This window comes from Clinocottus analis, unplaced genomic scaffold, assembly GCF_023055335.1.
Source record: "Clinocottus analis isolate CAN_PGR_092001 unplaced genomic scaffold, fCliAna1.0.p SCAF_21, whole genome shotgun sequence".
In the NCBI taxonomy this organism is placed as follows: Eukaryota; Metazoa; Chordata; class Actinopteri; order Perciformes; family Cottidae; genus Clinocottus; species Clinocottus analis.
Window position 1 is genome coordinate 9,879,873 of NW_027175943.1, and position 13,026 is coordinate 9,892,898.

The 13,026-nt window shown below is 41.1% G+C and overlaps 1 protein-coding gene across 2 annotated transcripts; it reads right to left on the bottom strand.

The window, feature by feature from the left end:
* Positions 1-4,210: 4,210 nt before the first annotated feature.
* krcp (kelch repeat-containing protein) lies at positions 4,211-10,600 on the bottom strand. Of its 2 annotated transcripts, none has more exons than XM_068587924.1 (13): positions 10,357-10,600; positions 9,838-9,999; positions 9,596-9,677; positions 9,266-9,322; positions 8,801-8,996; positions 7,725-7,823; positions 7,345-7,476; positions 7,057-7,244; positions 6,776-6,972; positions 6,566-6,660; positions 6,068-6,122; positions 5,741-5,838; positions 4,211-5,140 (listed from the first exon to the last, which is right to left on the bottom strand). In XM_068587924.1, the coding sequence occupies exons 1-13, from the start codon at positions 10,416-10,418 to the stop codon at positions 4,911-4,913; spliced, it is 1,653 nt and encodes a 550-aa protein (XP_068444025.1). In that variant the 5' UTR covers positions 10,419-10,600; the 3' UTR covers positions 4,211-4,910. The 2 variants fall into 2 exon arrangements, with proteins under 2 accessions (XP_068444025.1, XP_068444024.1); XM_068587923.1 differs by having other exon boundaries at positions 8,801-9,026.
* Between the last annotated feature and the right edge of the window lie 2,426 nt (positions 10,601-13,026).

Below are 13,026 nucleotides of genomic sequence, written 5' to 3' on the forward strand. Positions count from 1 at the left end.
AACATGGCTGCTTGCACCACGACTGAAAGAGGAGGGATGGGGAGGGAACGGGTTTGTCCCGCGTTCGGCTGCACTCGGCTTTTTCCGAGCCTTTACTGGCAAACGCGACAGGTTGGTAAATGGCAGGTCCAGGGGCATTGTTGTGTATGTGGCTTTAATAAATATAAAACTCCAGACCACCAGAGGCCCCAAATGCCCCACATTGCTTGTGTGTCAGTTGCTTTTCAGAAGCCTATACCACTTACAATACATTATGATTTGGATCCTTGTGGTCCTATATTGTAGGGAGGTCCTGTGATCTCGTTCAACATGTTTTGCCCAAGGTCCCCTGAAATAAGTGCATAAATTCTTGTTTTATATTTTTTTTCCCAAGTTCTTAAAATGTAATTATCTAATTGTTTTGTTTTCTTATAGCATTGACGTTTGCTAATGGTGTGAACGATACTGATGATTCCAGGGGCCCGCTGAAAATCCTGCATTCCCAAAGGTCACAAAGGTTATAATCCTCAGGAAGGGCTCTTTACTGTTTGTACAGTTTTGATACTGAGCTTATAATCTTCATTATTGTCCCAAGGCATTTTTCTTTTCATTATTCACTGCTGGTTATAGTCAAAGTGTTCCTGTCCAACTTTATTTCTTCAGGGGTCACACATTAGAGCCCACAATGAGCCTTGTTCATAAGCAGGGTGATCTTTGCTGACACTAGATATCCTCTGGTTGAAGGGTAGTTTAGTCAAATGACTCCTTCTTTTGTCAACTATACAGAATGTTACTGTAAAGTATATTTTCTTCTCCATGATCCCCATCATTTTCATCTAAATTTATCTGAGGCCATAGCTAATTATTAAACCATCCTCTGAATCATGGGGCTTCATTGTGATTACAGTGGTCAAAAATAAATATTAAAGTGCCATTTTGTAATTATGTACCAATAAATGTGACTGTGAGATGCTGACAATTGGCATAGACATTTTCAAGTTACTTAGCAACAGCCATGGACTGACGAAGATAACATGGCTGCCGTTGGGAGAGGTGACGTCTGAACTCTGTCCATCAGGATGTCTGGAGAGACTCACCACTATGCAAAACATACACCATCCGCACGATGCAAGGATGTTGGGTGGAAAATTAAACAGAAATCATGGAAATGAAGGGCTCTGAGAGGCTCTTTAGTTATGACTGGGAGAGCATCCAACTGGCAGGATTTTCTGATGAATCGAGGGGAAAAATCCCATCCCTGATGATGGAAGGAGTGTGTAAAGGGACATACTCTGTCAGGGAGACAAACACCTCGGTGCATGGAAGGGTTTTCATATAGCCTTGTTACTGTACCAGAGGGAATCACTGTGCCTTTCTGGTAACCTATCAATCAGTAAAGAGCCAAAGCAGTCTAACTGACTTGGCAGAATATGTACTCTTTTTTATTTTTAGTGTGATGGCACTTGTCCATTTTAATGGTGGATCACTAAAGAGCCGACGTATCTGGTGATCAGCGCTTTGTAACAAATACAAAATGTGCACAAAATGATATGCCACATGAATTCAATGACTACGATTTTAAATTTTTACATATTTTTCATGAGCTGTTTGAATAAGAATTGTGTTTGTTGCTGATGAAGATGTGCTTTAGTGTCGCCATCTGGAGGATGCCTGACTATATTACAGAGTGTAATATCTGTCTGTCTGTCTGTCTGTCTGTCTGTCTGTCTGTCTGTCTGTCTGTCTGTCTGTCTGTCTGTCTGTCTGTCTGTCTGTCTGTCTGTCTGTCTGTCTGTCTGTTCGTCCGTCCGTTCATCTGAAATATGCATACCCCACACAGTCTATCCTGGGATTTTTTCCTGCTGTGTGTCCCATAAATATTTGGACGAAAATGCATGTTTTTTGGCTGCCATACTTATGCTTTGGAGAAATGACACGCTGAGTAGGAGGTTGAACCGTCGACTGTTAATTGCAGCTGATTTGAGGTTTTTTAAAGTCCTATTGGATGAACATAAGAAAACATTGCCTTTTTATTTTTTTTTTATCTTCAGTCTCCTATTTACGGGAGCCAACTGTATGTGGCCAGATTGAGGCTGAAATGACGGTTATTTTGATTATGCAGCCAATAGTTTTCTATGTGGAAATTGGAATGCGGTACACATAACCAGACTGTTGACTGCCAGGCCGTCTCTCCAGCTTTTATGCATTTTTAGTTAATCTGGACAAGAATCTAATTCACTCAGTGGCAGTATATATATCTCCATTACTGCGACATCAGACCAAAAGAGCATCTTAATTCTGTCCCGTTGTCACACATATGATCTCAATGCATTGGAGCTTGAGCCACCCAGCGGTACCAGTGAAGTCACCTTGAGTAAGCCAATTATTGAACAAACTTTGGAACACTTTTACCTTTCTTTGTGTAGAAATGGGAACAAAATATGTTGTCCTTGTTTACAACAAAACAAATGTATGTGGTGACATTTTAATAATGGCATATTACTCAAAAACTCCCCAATCAGACTTTTTTTGTGTATAAAGATAATTACTTACCTGGAATTTCCACATAGATAAGGGTCAGTGAATTTAGGTAATTTTATTACATTAAAGGATCCATCACAGTGTCAACTTTCTTACTTTCTTCAGACATCAATAACAATAACTTGAGATTTATTTACACCATTTTGGAGTTGAACCTGTAATGTAAGTTATCCATGTTATTATGTAATATCATGATGTACAGTATATGTGATACATTGTCCAGAAAATCAATTGAACACTTGTCAATGGATAAAATAACGTAAAATAAGTGTTTGTTCATTTGTCTGATCGAGCACATGAAATACCTAACCACCTAAAGTTCCTCCCGTTGATAAATTATACAGAGGCCCAGCAGCCGTCCATCATTCAGCCTAATTAGACGTTTGAACAATTCAGTTCTGACATGAAATTTTACTGTGATCTCGTTAGATAAGATGTACCGGTCATGATTAGAGAGGAGGGAATTGAGAGAAAGTGAAGAGAGCAAAGTACGTAAATACAAATTTAAAATAAGTGAGGGTACAAAGTATATGGATGATCTTTCTTTTGCCTAATTCGTGGCCAAGCAGACTCAAAGTGTGAAAAAAAAAACCTTCCATAACCTGATAATTTAGTCACTGCTGACTCACAGCGTGGGCAGAATTAACTCATTCTAATTCTGACCAAAGTGTTGAAGACTTTTGTATCTCATTCAGTGCATTGCATATTGTATAATTTACAGAAAGGATTTGAATCAACAAGTCTTGAATGGAAATGAGGAAACTGATTCATTTTCAGTTGGAGCTTTTTTTTTTAATTTTAGGAAGCCAGGTTTTCCTTTGTATCACCAGAGGAAATGCCACGGAGTAGCTGGACTTTGCCGGTCTGTTTTCCTGTTAGATACCAGACAAGTTGTTGAAACGTTTGACCACTGCAAGGCAGCTTGTGCACGTCTGTCTGCTGTGAGTTCATCATTTGGGCTCCTACATCCATTCTGAAATCCCAATCACATAGACAGTATTTCTTATTCACAACCTCGTTCCTCCAACATATTTACCCATTCTCGTATTAGTGCTGCTTAAGTCAGATCGATATAGTTGATCGCATCGTTTTACCCATTCATGGTTGTTTTTTAAATATGATTCCTGATTAAGGGGATGAACAACCATTCAATGAGCTGCTAGTTTGCACATTAAATAGCATTATCTAACTCGTACGAAGCGCCTGTCGCTGAAATTGGCTTCATAATCCCATGAAAGGTAAAAAAAAACAAAAAACAGCCACATTCATGACACTATGATCAGCTTTTCAGCAGAAAGGGAAATAATCCCTCTCAGGCTCCACTAATCTTTTATTAAAATGTCTCTATTTAGCTCCGGCTCCTTGAAGATAGCATCAGTGTTACTCTGCTAGTCTGACATTAGCTCCTGTTAGTGTTGGGTTACCGGGCCAACAGAGACATTATTAATGGGCCTTTACTGTTAAAGTGGCAAACCTCATTTAAGTGACATCAGTTTGACACAACTTGCTATAAATTATGCCTTACTGTCTTATGTCAGACTAAAAAGGCGGACTCGCAAGCATGTGTATTTCTTCTTTGAGATGTTAATGAGCAGGAAAACAAAATGCTCACATTAAAGGATGATTTTTCCAAAAAATACAGTGAGGAAAATCAAATGTTTATTCAGTAAAGAAGTGCAAATGACCAGCATAAGAAGATGAATTGGGATTTGAGTAATTATGTCAACACCATGGTGTTGGGCATCATGGAGCTTCAAAGGTAACATGATGCAATAGAAATAAAAATATACATTTTAACTGAGGAAGAATTTTTTTTTTAAAGTATCATGGAGCATTACATTTATTTTCAAGTTATTATTCCTGATGGACAGCTTGAAGAGGCTTTGGATGATGGGGGTGTTTCTAGGGAAGTACTGGCAGAATTTCGGAAATACTTTTATTAACAGTGCACAATGGGAAATGTCCCAATTATTCAAATCGTAAAAGAAAGACAGTTAAATGCAATAGAAATAAAGACATACATTTTAACTGCAACGGAAGTTGAAAAGCTTTAACATATGTACAGAAACAAATCGAAGTGTCATTGATGACCTAAATATTCTGTTTTAAGCCAAGATCATTGATCTTATACCATATGGCTCTCCATATCACTTTTCTTTCAAGTGTGCTCATAAAGTACCTCCAATATTCCTGTTATGCACTACATGGAGATGTCGTTACATTTTCAGATCAGAAAAGAAGAAATGCCCAAACATGGCAGGAATAAAAAGAGGGCTCACACACCAAAAAGGAAACAAAAACACACTGTCGGAAAATAAATAATAAAAGCATTTATGGGGGGCGTTAAAATAGCTTCACATCCAGCCGGGGAGTGAGGATTCCCCTCTGGCTCACTCTCTTGAAATAGCGGCGAGCAGATCCGCCACGCCGACAGTCGTCAGGTCGGAGTAGAAGTTGCCCTCGTTGTCTCCCCCGCCGAACACCAGCAGGGTCTTTCTGAAGGCGCCTTCCTCTCCCCCGCAGAAGCGGCGGGGGTTGGCTGTGTCCATGGTGATGATGGCGTGCCCCGCCCGGGGGACGGACAGCTGAGGGAGCGTCACCTCCGTCCAGTTGTGGGTGTCTGACCCAATAAAACCAGGAGATTATTTGTATCATGTCAAGCCATAATGTAATCACATTAATCAATAATAAAATACATTCACTGTGCGATTAATATAAATTCCCACATTCCTTCTGTTACTTTTCCACCTTAGAATTGAGTAGATTTTTTTTTTTTTTCTTCATGAGAAATTGAAAGTGCGGAAATAATTAACCTAGAACTTGAAAATATATTCCAAGAATCAATACATCATCATTTATTAGAAAGAACATGAACATTGGGTGGTTTCAGCTTCCTAAATGTGAGTATTTTTCCAGATTTTCTGTCATTTCTTCGTTCATCACTGTAACTTTTGGGCTTTGAACAAAACGAGGTGCCTATGTGAAACTCAGGGGAATGCATTTAGGTTTTATAAGTACTCTATAAAATTGTATCTCAAATAAAATTTCAAAGACATTTCAAGGAAATGGATTAACTATTGGCGCACCATAATGAAAATAATGAGCCATGATGCAAAAAAACCTTTGATTGGACAACTACTTGGACATACTTTGATACTCATACTCCTTCCCCAGTCGAAGTGTGTGTGTGTTTGTGTGTGTAATTGTGAGCGTCTCTCACCTATATCAAAGATGAATGCGTCACTGAGAGCGTTGTTTCCGTTGTAACCTCCGTGGATCAGGAACTTTGTATCTGAGAGCACGGCGCTGCCGTGCCAGCTGGAACACACACAAAATAAAACACAGATAAGTGATGCAAATGAGACTTAATACTGCATTAAATTGTGTGATACTCATCGAGATATAGATATATATATATATATATATATATATATATATATATATATATATATATATATATATATATATATATATATATATATATATATATATATATATATATATAGTGCTAGGGTGCTGTATCCAGTGTTTGTGGTTCGTTGTGTACCTTCGAGGAGACGGGGCTTTGCCAGTTGTTTTCACAGCAGAAAACTCCATCAGCCCTATCAAGTGAAAACACTTTCTCATTTGAACTATTCAAGCAATGTCTTTACACCCTATGCATATATACACACACACACACATTATATATATATATATATATATATATATATATATATATATATATATATATATATATATATATATATATATATATATATATATATATATATATATATATATATATATACATATAATGTGTATATATATATATACACACACACATATATATATACATACATATATATATATATATATATATATACACACATACACATATATACACATACACATATATACACATATATACATATACACATATATATACACACACACACACACACACACACACACACACACACACACACACACACACACACACACACACACACCCAGATATATGAAACCAAGACCGTCCCATAAAACCGTCGGGTGTGTGGCTTACCAAGATCCAACATGTACATGTCGTTGTAGCAGACAGGAGTGTCCCACCCGCCAAAAACATAGATCTTCCTCTCCTGCATCACACACGCAGAGTGACTGACAAAGAGAGAAAGAAGGGGAGGATGTGCAAGAGGAGAGAAAATTAAGTGATTTAAAGTGGGCGAGTGCAGGCCAGACGCGCTGAGATGATATTTGGATCAAACCATCTCACCCTGAGCGGGGGGTAGGCGTGTCGCCAGTTACAATGGGCTGGTACCAGATGGAAAGGTGGGGGTCAAAGATGTACAGCGAGTCACTGCAGCCGTCAGGATCGGGGTTTGGACGAGGAAACACTCCACCCAGCACAAACAGCTCACCCCGAAACATGCTGCAGCTGTGGTAGGCCAGATTAGGAACCTTTCCTTGAGCCTGGAGGAGGTGAGAGGATAGAGAGAGTGAAGAGGAGGAGAAGGACATGAAGGATGAGGACAAGCAGCACAAACACACACAAACCTCCACCATGGTCCACTTCCAGCTCTGGGTGTCCAGGATGTGAACGTCGTTGAACCACTTCCTGTTCTTTGAGCCTCCGAATACAAAGATCCGTCTTGAGTCCGGGTCATACACGGCGGTGTGGCCGATCCTGGCCTCAGGCGTCGGGCCCTCTGCCAGGGTCTCCGCCGCGAACCAGGACATGTCCTCTGTTGGACCGAGACGAAACACTCACTCTGACATCGGACATTAATCTTCTTGAACGCAGCTCTCACTGGAGCCCGTTATAATTGTTGTTCAGTGACTGACCTGTGCAAAGCTTCCACATGGGATCTTTACAGAACTGCATGCGAGATCCCTGCCCTCCAATCAGAATAGCCGTCTGAGCGTCGATGGGGCACAGAGTCTGACCCCAGCGTCCCGACGGGCTGACCAACAGGGCTGCAGGACAAACAGAGGTTTAGTATTCCGGGAGTTACCGTATCCATGTCGATGTGTCCCTGAGAAAGACACTTAACCCCAAATTGCTCCCTGTGACTGTGTCTACGGTGTATAGAGCAAAAGTGTATGTCGCTTTGGAAAAAAACCTCAGCTAAATGAAAATGTAAAAGCAGAGGGGGAATAAATACGACAAACAGTCCACATGAAACACAACTAAAACGGTGTGTAATGTGAGTGCACACGGTTACCGTTGTGTGTGGGAGTCTTGGCCTGCCTACTCTTCGTCTTGGCTGAACTCTGAGGAGGTGTTCTTCCCACAATCCCCTGTGCCTCTCCTGCTCCATTAGCTGTGGATCGCAGAAAGCAAAAGACATTTGACAGAAGGAAAAAAAGGTACACAATGAAAAAGCTTCACTCCTTCACACCGCACTAATTAGCATTAGCAATACCACCCTGACGCACACGCACACTTTTCTTTACAGGCTCGTCAATCTAAAGCGAATAAACATTTGGGCATTAAGGCAACTTTTTGAATGCATTGCATTCCATCTGTAAAACTGATTTATCTCAGAAATAAAGATGTGTTTTTACTGTTTTGATACAAAGATACTAGGACGATCCACAACAAGACCCTCATTAGTATGATTCTTGAATCCTTTATGCTGTACAACATCAGAAGGCGGCACAGGATCTTGTCCAGGCTCTGATCATCTCGCGCCTTGACTACTGTAACTCCCTCCTGGCAGGTCTACCTGCTAATGCCATTCGACCTCTACAGCTCATCCAGAATTCAGTAACTCGACTCGTCTTTAACCTCCTGAAATTCACCCACACTATCGCACCCTTCACTGGTTACATACCGGTAGCCGCCCGCATCCACTTCAAAACATTGATACTGGCATACCGTGCTATGAACAGATTGGGTCCGATCCACATCCAGGACATGGTAAAACCCTACACCCAAGCTCGTTCACTCCGCTCGGCTTCTGCCAATCGGCTTATAGCTGCGTCACTCCGAGCTGGCTCCTCAATGGTGGAATCAGCTCCCCATTGACATCAAGACAGCAGAAAGTGTCTACATCTTCTGTCGCAAATTAAAAACATCTTTTTTGACTACACCTTGGATAGGGACGGTAGCGCAGTAGTATCACTCTTGTAGCACTTAAAACGGCACTTACTTTGTAGTTTGACTTTATTAAAGGTACTTTCCTGATTCTTGTTATTCAGAGTTTGTACTCATGGTTGAATGCACTTATTGTAAGTCGCTTTGAATAAAAGCGTCAGATAAATTAAATTAAATGTCACAACATGCTGTCTCTCTCACCTGTTCCCTTTATCTTTGTTGCATCTGCTCCGGCGCTGAACAGCTTCTGGACGCCCTTGGTTTGACCTCTGGCCTTTCGCACAGGTGTTGTTTTCTCTGCGGTGCCGTTGGGACACAAGTTCTCTTCTTCCCCACCAGTCGTCATCTTACTCCCGTCACTGTCTTCCACCGAAACCCGCTTCCTCTTGCCGTTAAGCTGCGGAGGTGCGAGGGGAGCCACGATTTCCTGGGACGGTCAATTCGTCATTGAGCAAATACCATAAAACTGTATAAACTGTATCCTGGTTTTCTGAGAGGCATTAGGTTACAAACTACGAAAATAAGTATTTAAAACAAGTTAGACTGACAAGAGTACATTACATTATGCATTACAGTCTTAAATACATTACAGTCTTAGAATATGGCTGGAACAAGTAACTCTTGATAATATAAGTATATATAAAGTAAATAGTTTACAAAGTTTACCTTTGGTGTGTATTCCTTCACAGACAGGAGCTCTGGCTCGGACCAACCGGCTTTTACCTAAGCGGGGGAATACATTTATCCATTTTATGAGTATTCCATAACTAAATCATTGTGCAGGAACAGACTTATAGATTTAGTAGTCAAGACACAAATGTGTCAAATATGAATCATAAATCATTTTACCTGCAAAACTATTTTGATTAAAGATAAAAAAATATATAAATGACTTGGATGACTGCCTATGAATACTGTGATGTATTTCCATACGTATTGCCTCATGCCTTGGCAACAATTGAACCACTTCTGAATCCTGGTTTGTTTGGTATTTACCAGGTTTCCTCCTTCCAGAGTGATGCTCAGTGTGACACCGTCTGTCCAAGTCTCCTCTTCCCACTGCTCCCATGACAGGCACCTGCAAGACATGAGGTGTCCTGGTTACTCAGTAAATCAGATCTTTTAGATTCCGATTTCATAACAGTGGGAGACAATAGATGCAGGGGAGAACCAGAAACATCACAATATTTTACGAGGTAGTCAGAATATTATCGCAAGGACATGGTTAGTCAACCTACTTGTTATATGGAGTCAGTTTTCCGATCGTGATGGGGAAACGGTCCACATCGTTGAGCTCTGCGTTGACGCAGATCCGCTGTTCCCACGGCCCGCTGCTGAACAGCACCACCTGGCGGACATTCGGGGGAACTGCAGCACACACACTGCACGAACCTTCAGCACTGACACGGGGGAAACAAATACAGAAAAAAGTTTACGTTGGTCTCTTGGTCTCTTTTGTTGGTCCCTCTATCCATGAACACGGATAGAGGTGAAAATGAATGCATTTACATTTGCTTAACCATAACACGGAAGCTAACCAGCGTATTATTCTCTATAAACTTGGCGTATTTGAAAAGGCGCCAATGAAAAGATTTAAGACACGGAAGACTGCTCAGAAAAAAACAGAACGTTATTTAACAATAACGCTCGTTAAAATAACTGCGTCGAGGTTTAAAGACATAATGCGTCAAGGTGAGAAACGTAGCTACTTCAGCGCTATCTGTCAACGTGACTATTAATTCGTTTATCGTAGTTACCTCAGCAGCCGCTGAGGCGGACCGTTTACTCCAAAAACCGCATATACTCCGAAATCTTCCATCCTTGCGTGTCATCCACGGAAAAACAAAAAAACAAAAAAACCCTTGTATTGGCCCAACTCTTCCTGCTGTGATTCTTTATTTTTACCCAATTTAATACAAAAACAACAATATCGTTCTAGCTCCGTTAGTCATTTGCCGCCACAGATCTGTGTTGTATCTAAACTCCGCGCGAGTTCTTCGTAAAATTGTATAAGCGCGTGTTTTGTTGTTGGGAGTATCTACACGGGTGGCGTCTGTACGGTTGAGTATTTAGCCAAACTCGAGCTCCGCCCATGCAGCGCGTGCTGAACTAAGATCGAGCACACTTTCGGCTGCTCTCTCACAAACCGCTAGCCAATCAGAGGCCTGCATGCAGCACCGCTCTGGCGTACCAAAAGCTGCGTTCAGGAGTCCTTGACATCCCTGTTCGTTTTTTTTTCAATTTGAACTTATTTAACTTTTGTTAGTTCTTGAAGTATATGACTGATGATTTAATTGAATGCCCACTGTTTGAGGTGGGGGCAAAGAGCTAATATGAAGAGTAGGCTCACAGCCCACAGGAGGAAACACTGTCAAGTATGATATATGTTTATGCAAATCTTTCATGTTTGTTGTTTCTGACGGTTTAACCTTTTTCCAATAACACCCTCAACGCAGAATAAACAGTTGGAACAAACCCATCCGCTCCCGTAGACGTCACTCACACTGAATTGTTCTTAAGAGCAACATTACTGTCATCACTGGACCATTTCTCTGCAGCATGAACGCAGCCATTGTAAACTCTTCTTTGTCACCCTCATTGTATTACTGGTATGAGTGTGGCCTTTATAACAACAATGGTTCCACTGGCACATTAAGAGGACCTCCGGCCGGCTTCCTCATCCTCCTATTCACCTACTGCTTCGAATTACTCGTCGGCGCCCCTTCAAACTTCTGACTCATCTGTCACATTCTCCGGCAAAGGTAAATATCTCTTTTTGGCATTGTGGCTTAATGTCATAACATTGCATGTGAGCCGTAATGCATCTTCAATTAGATAAAAATAAAAAATAACATTTTTAATAAGGCATTCAGGTAGAGCTGTAGCCAACTTGTTGAAACCACTTCTCGCAAAACTTTATTTTTGTGTTTTTTATTGTGTATTTGTTTTGGTGTTAATCCACTTTTATTACAGCTTTATTATCATTTATTAACTCTAAAGGTCAAAGGTTGCCTGCGTCCTCCTGCAGACTTTTTCCCCCTCCACCTGGCCCTCACCCAGATGTCCTTCTACTTGGCCTTGCCTCCATTCTTTGCCAATCACTTTCTTTGGTGGAGTAACAGGGTGCAGAACCTGGTGTCTGTCCTGAACTCAATGGTGTTCGTTATGAAGCCGCTGCTCCTCTGTCTGGTGTGTGTGGAGAGGTACATAGCTGTGGTGCGACCCTTTGACTATCAACGGTAAAACCACAGAAAAGGTTGACGTCCTAAGACATGTTTTCCCTTTCTAATAGCCATGAACATATCGGATCATATGCCTGAAAACAGCCCACAATTTAGTACATCATTACCTTCAACTTTCATGTCTTCAGACCTGGAAATATTTTTTCCCTTTTCCCAGTGACAGAAGTTCAAATAAAACAGTGTGTTTCTGCCTCTGAAAGTAGTTTTAATGTCCTTTGTGTTTTTGGAGGAACTTTTTTTCTTGCATTATACTCTTGTTATATGATGATGATAAAAACGTAAAGCTGTGGAGCATCATGTGACTCTTTTCTCTTTTCCTTCCCTCCAGGGTCAAGGCGCCTTGGTATAGATGGGGATCTGTGGGTGTTGCATGGTGTATTTATGTCTTCATGGCTTCTGGTGCTATTGTTACGCACTCTCCCATCACTATGTCCCTCGTGTTCCTCCCCGTTCTAGGTATAAGCACCTTCTGCAGCCTGTCTGTTCTCAAAACACTAAAAAAGCCTCTGCCGGGGCACACAGGGGTAATGGAGAAGAAGAAGAAGAAGAAGAAAGCGGTGGAGGAGAGAAAGACTGGAGAACAGGGGAGTCGAGGAGTGAAGGTGGGCGATGGGGGAAAAAAGCAGAGCGGAATTAATGAAGGAGGGAGCAAGGCAGTGGGGAAGAAAGTTGGACGGAACAAGCCGAGGGGGAAAGGAGTGATGAATTTCAAGAAAAAGAAAGCCTTCATCAACATTGTCGTCATTCAGGCTGTCCTCACAATCAACTACCTGCCCATGATTGCCACTATGCCCATGGAGAAACTGGTTCTAGCTCCTGCCCTGCGCTGTCAGTACGTGGCCATGGCTTTAGCTGCTGCAGAAAGCTGCAGCTACCTGCAGCCTATGCTTTTTTTAAACTCTGATTAAAAATGTCCTGTTGCATTATCACGATTTGTGAGAGATGGTTTGCATTGTATTTTATGCTGTCTGATGACATTGGAAGAAATTATGGCGTGATGGTGGAAAACCATTGCTATGTGAATAATAAAGAATGTGTTATGTAATGCTAAGCTGTGTATTACTATTGGTTTTAGTATATATTTTATATATTTATTTATTCTCCATGGTTTTTTTGCGTTATATTGTTTTATGTTTATGGGGTATTTGTTCTGTGTGCTCTCTTCTGAAAAGCAATAGAAGTTTC

Coding starts and splice junctions, on each gene's coding strand:
- krcp (XM_068587923.1), bottom strand. CDS start 10,418: ATGGAAGATTTCGGAGTATATGCGGTTTTTGGAGTAAACGGTCCGCCT. Junction 6,123..6,565: donor CATGTACATGTTGGATCTTG/GTAAGCCACACA, acceptor TTCACTTGATAG/GGCTGATGGAGTTTTCTGCT. Junction 5,839..6,067: donor AAAGCCCCGTCTCCTCGAAG/GTACACAACGAA, acceptor TGTGTGTTCCAG/CTGGCACGGCAGCGCCGTGC.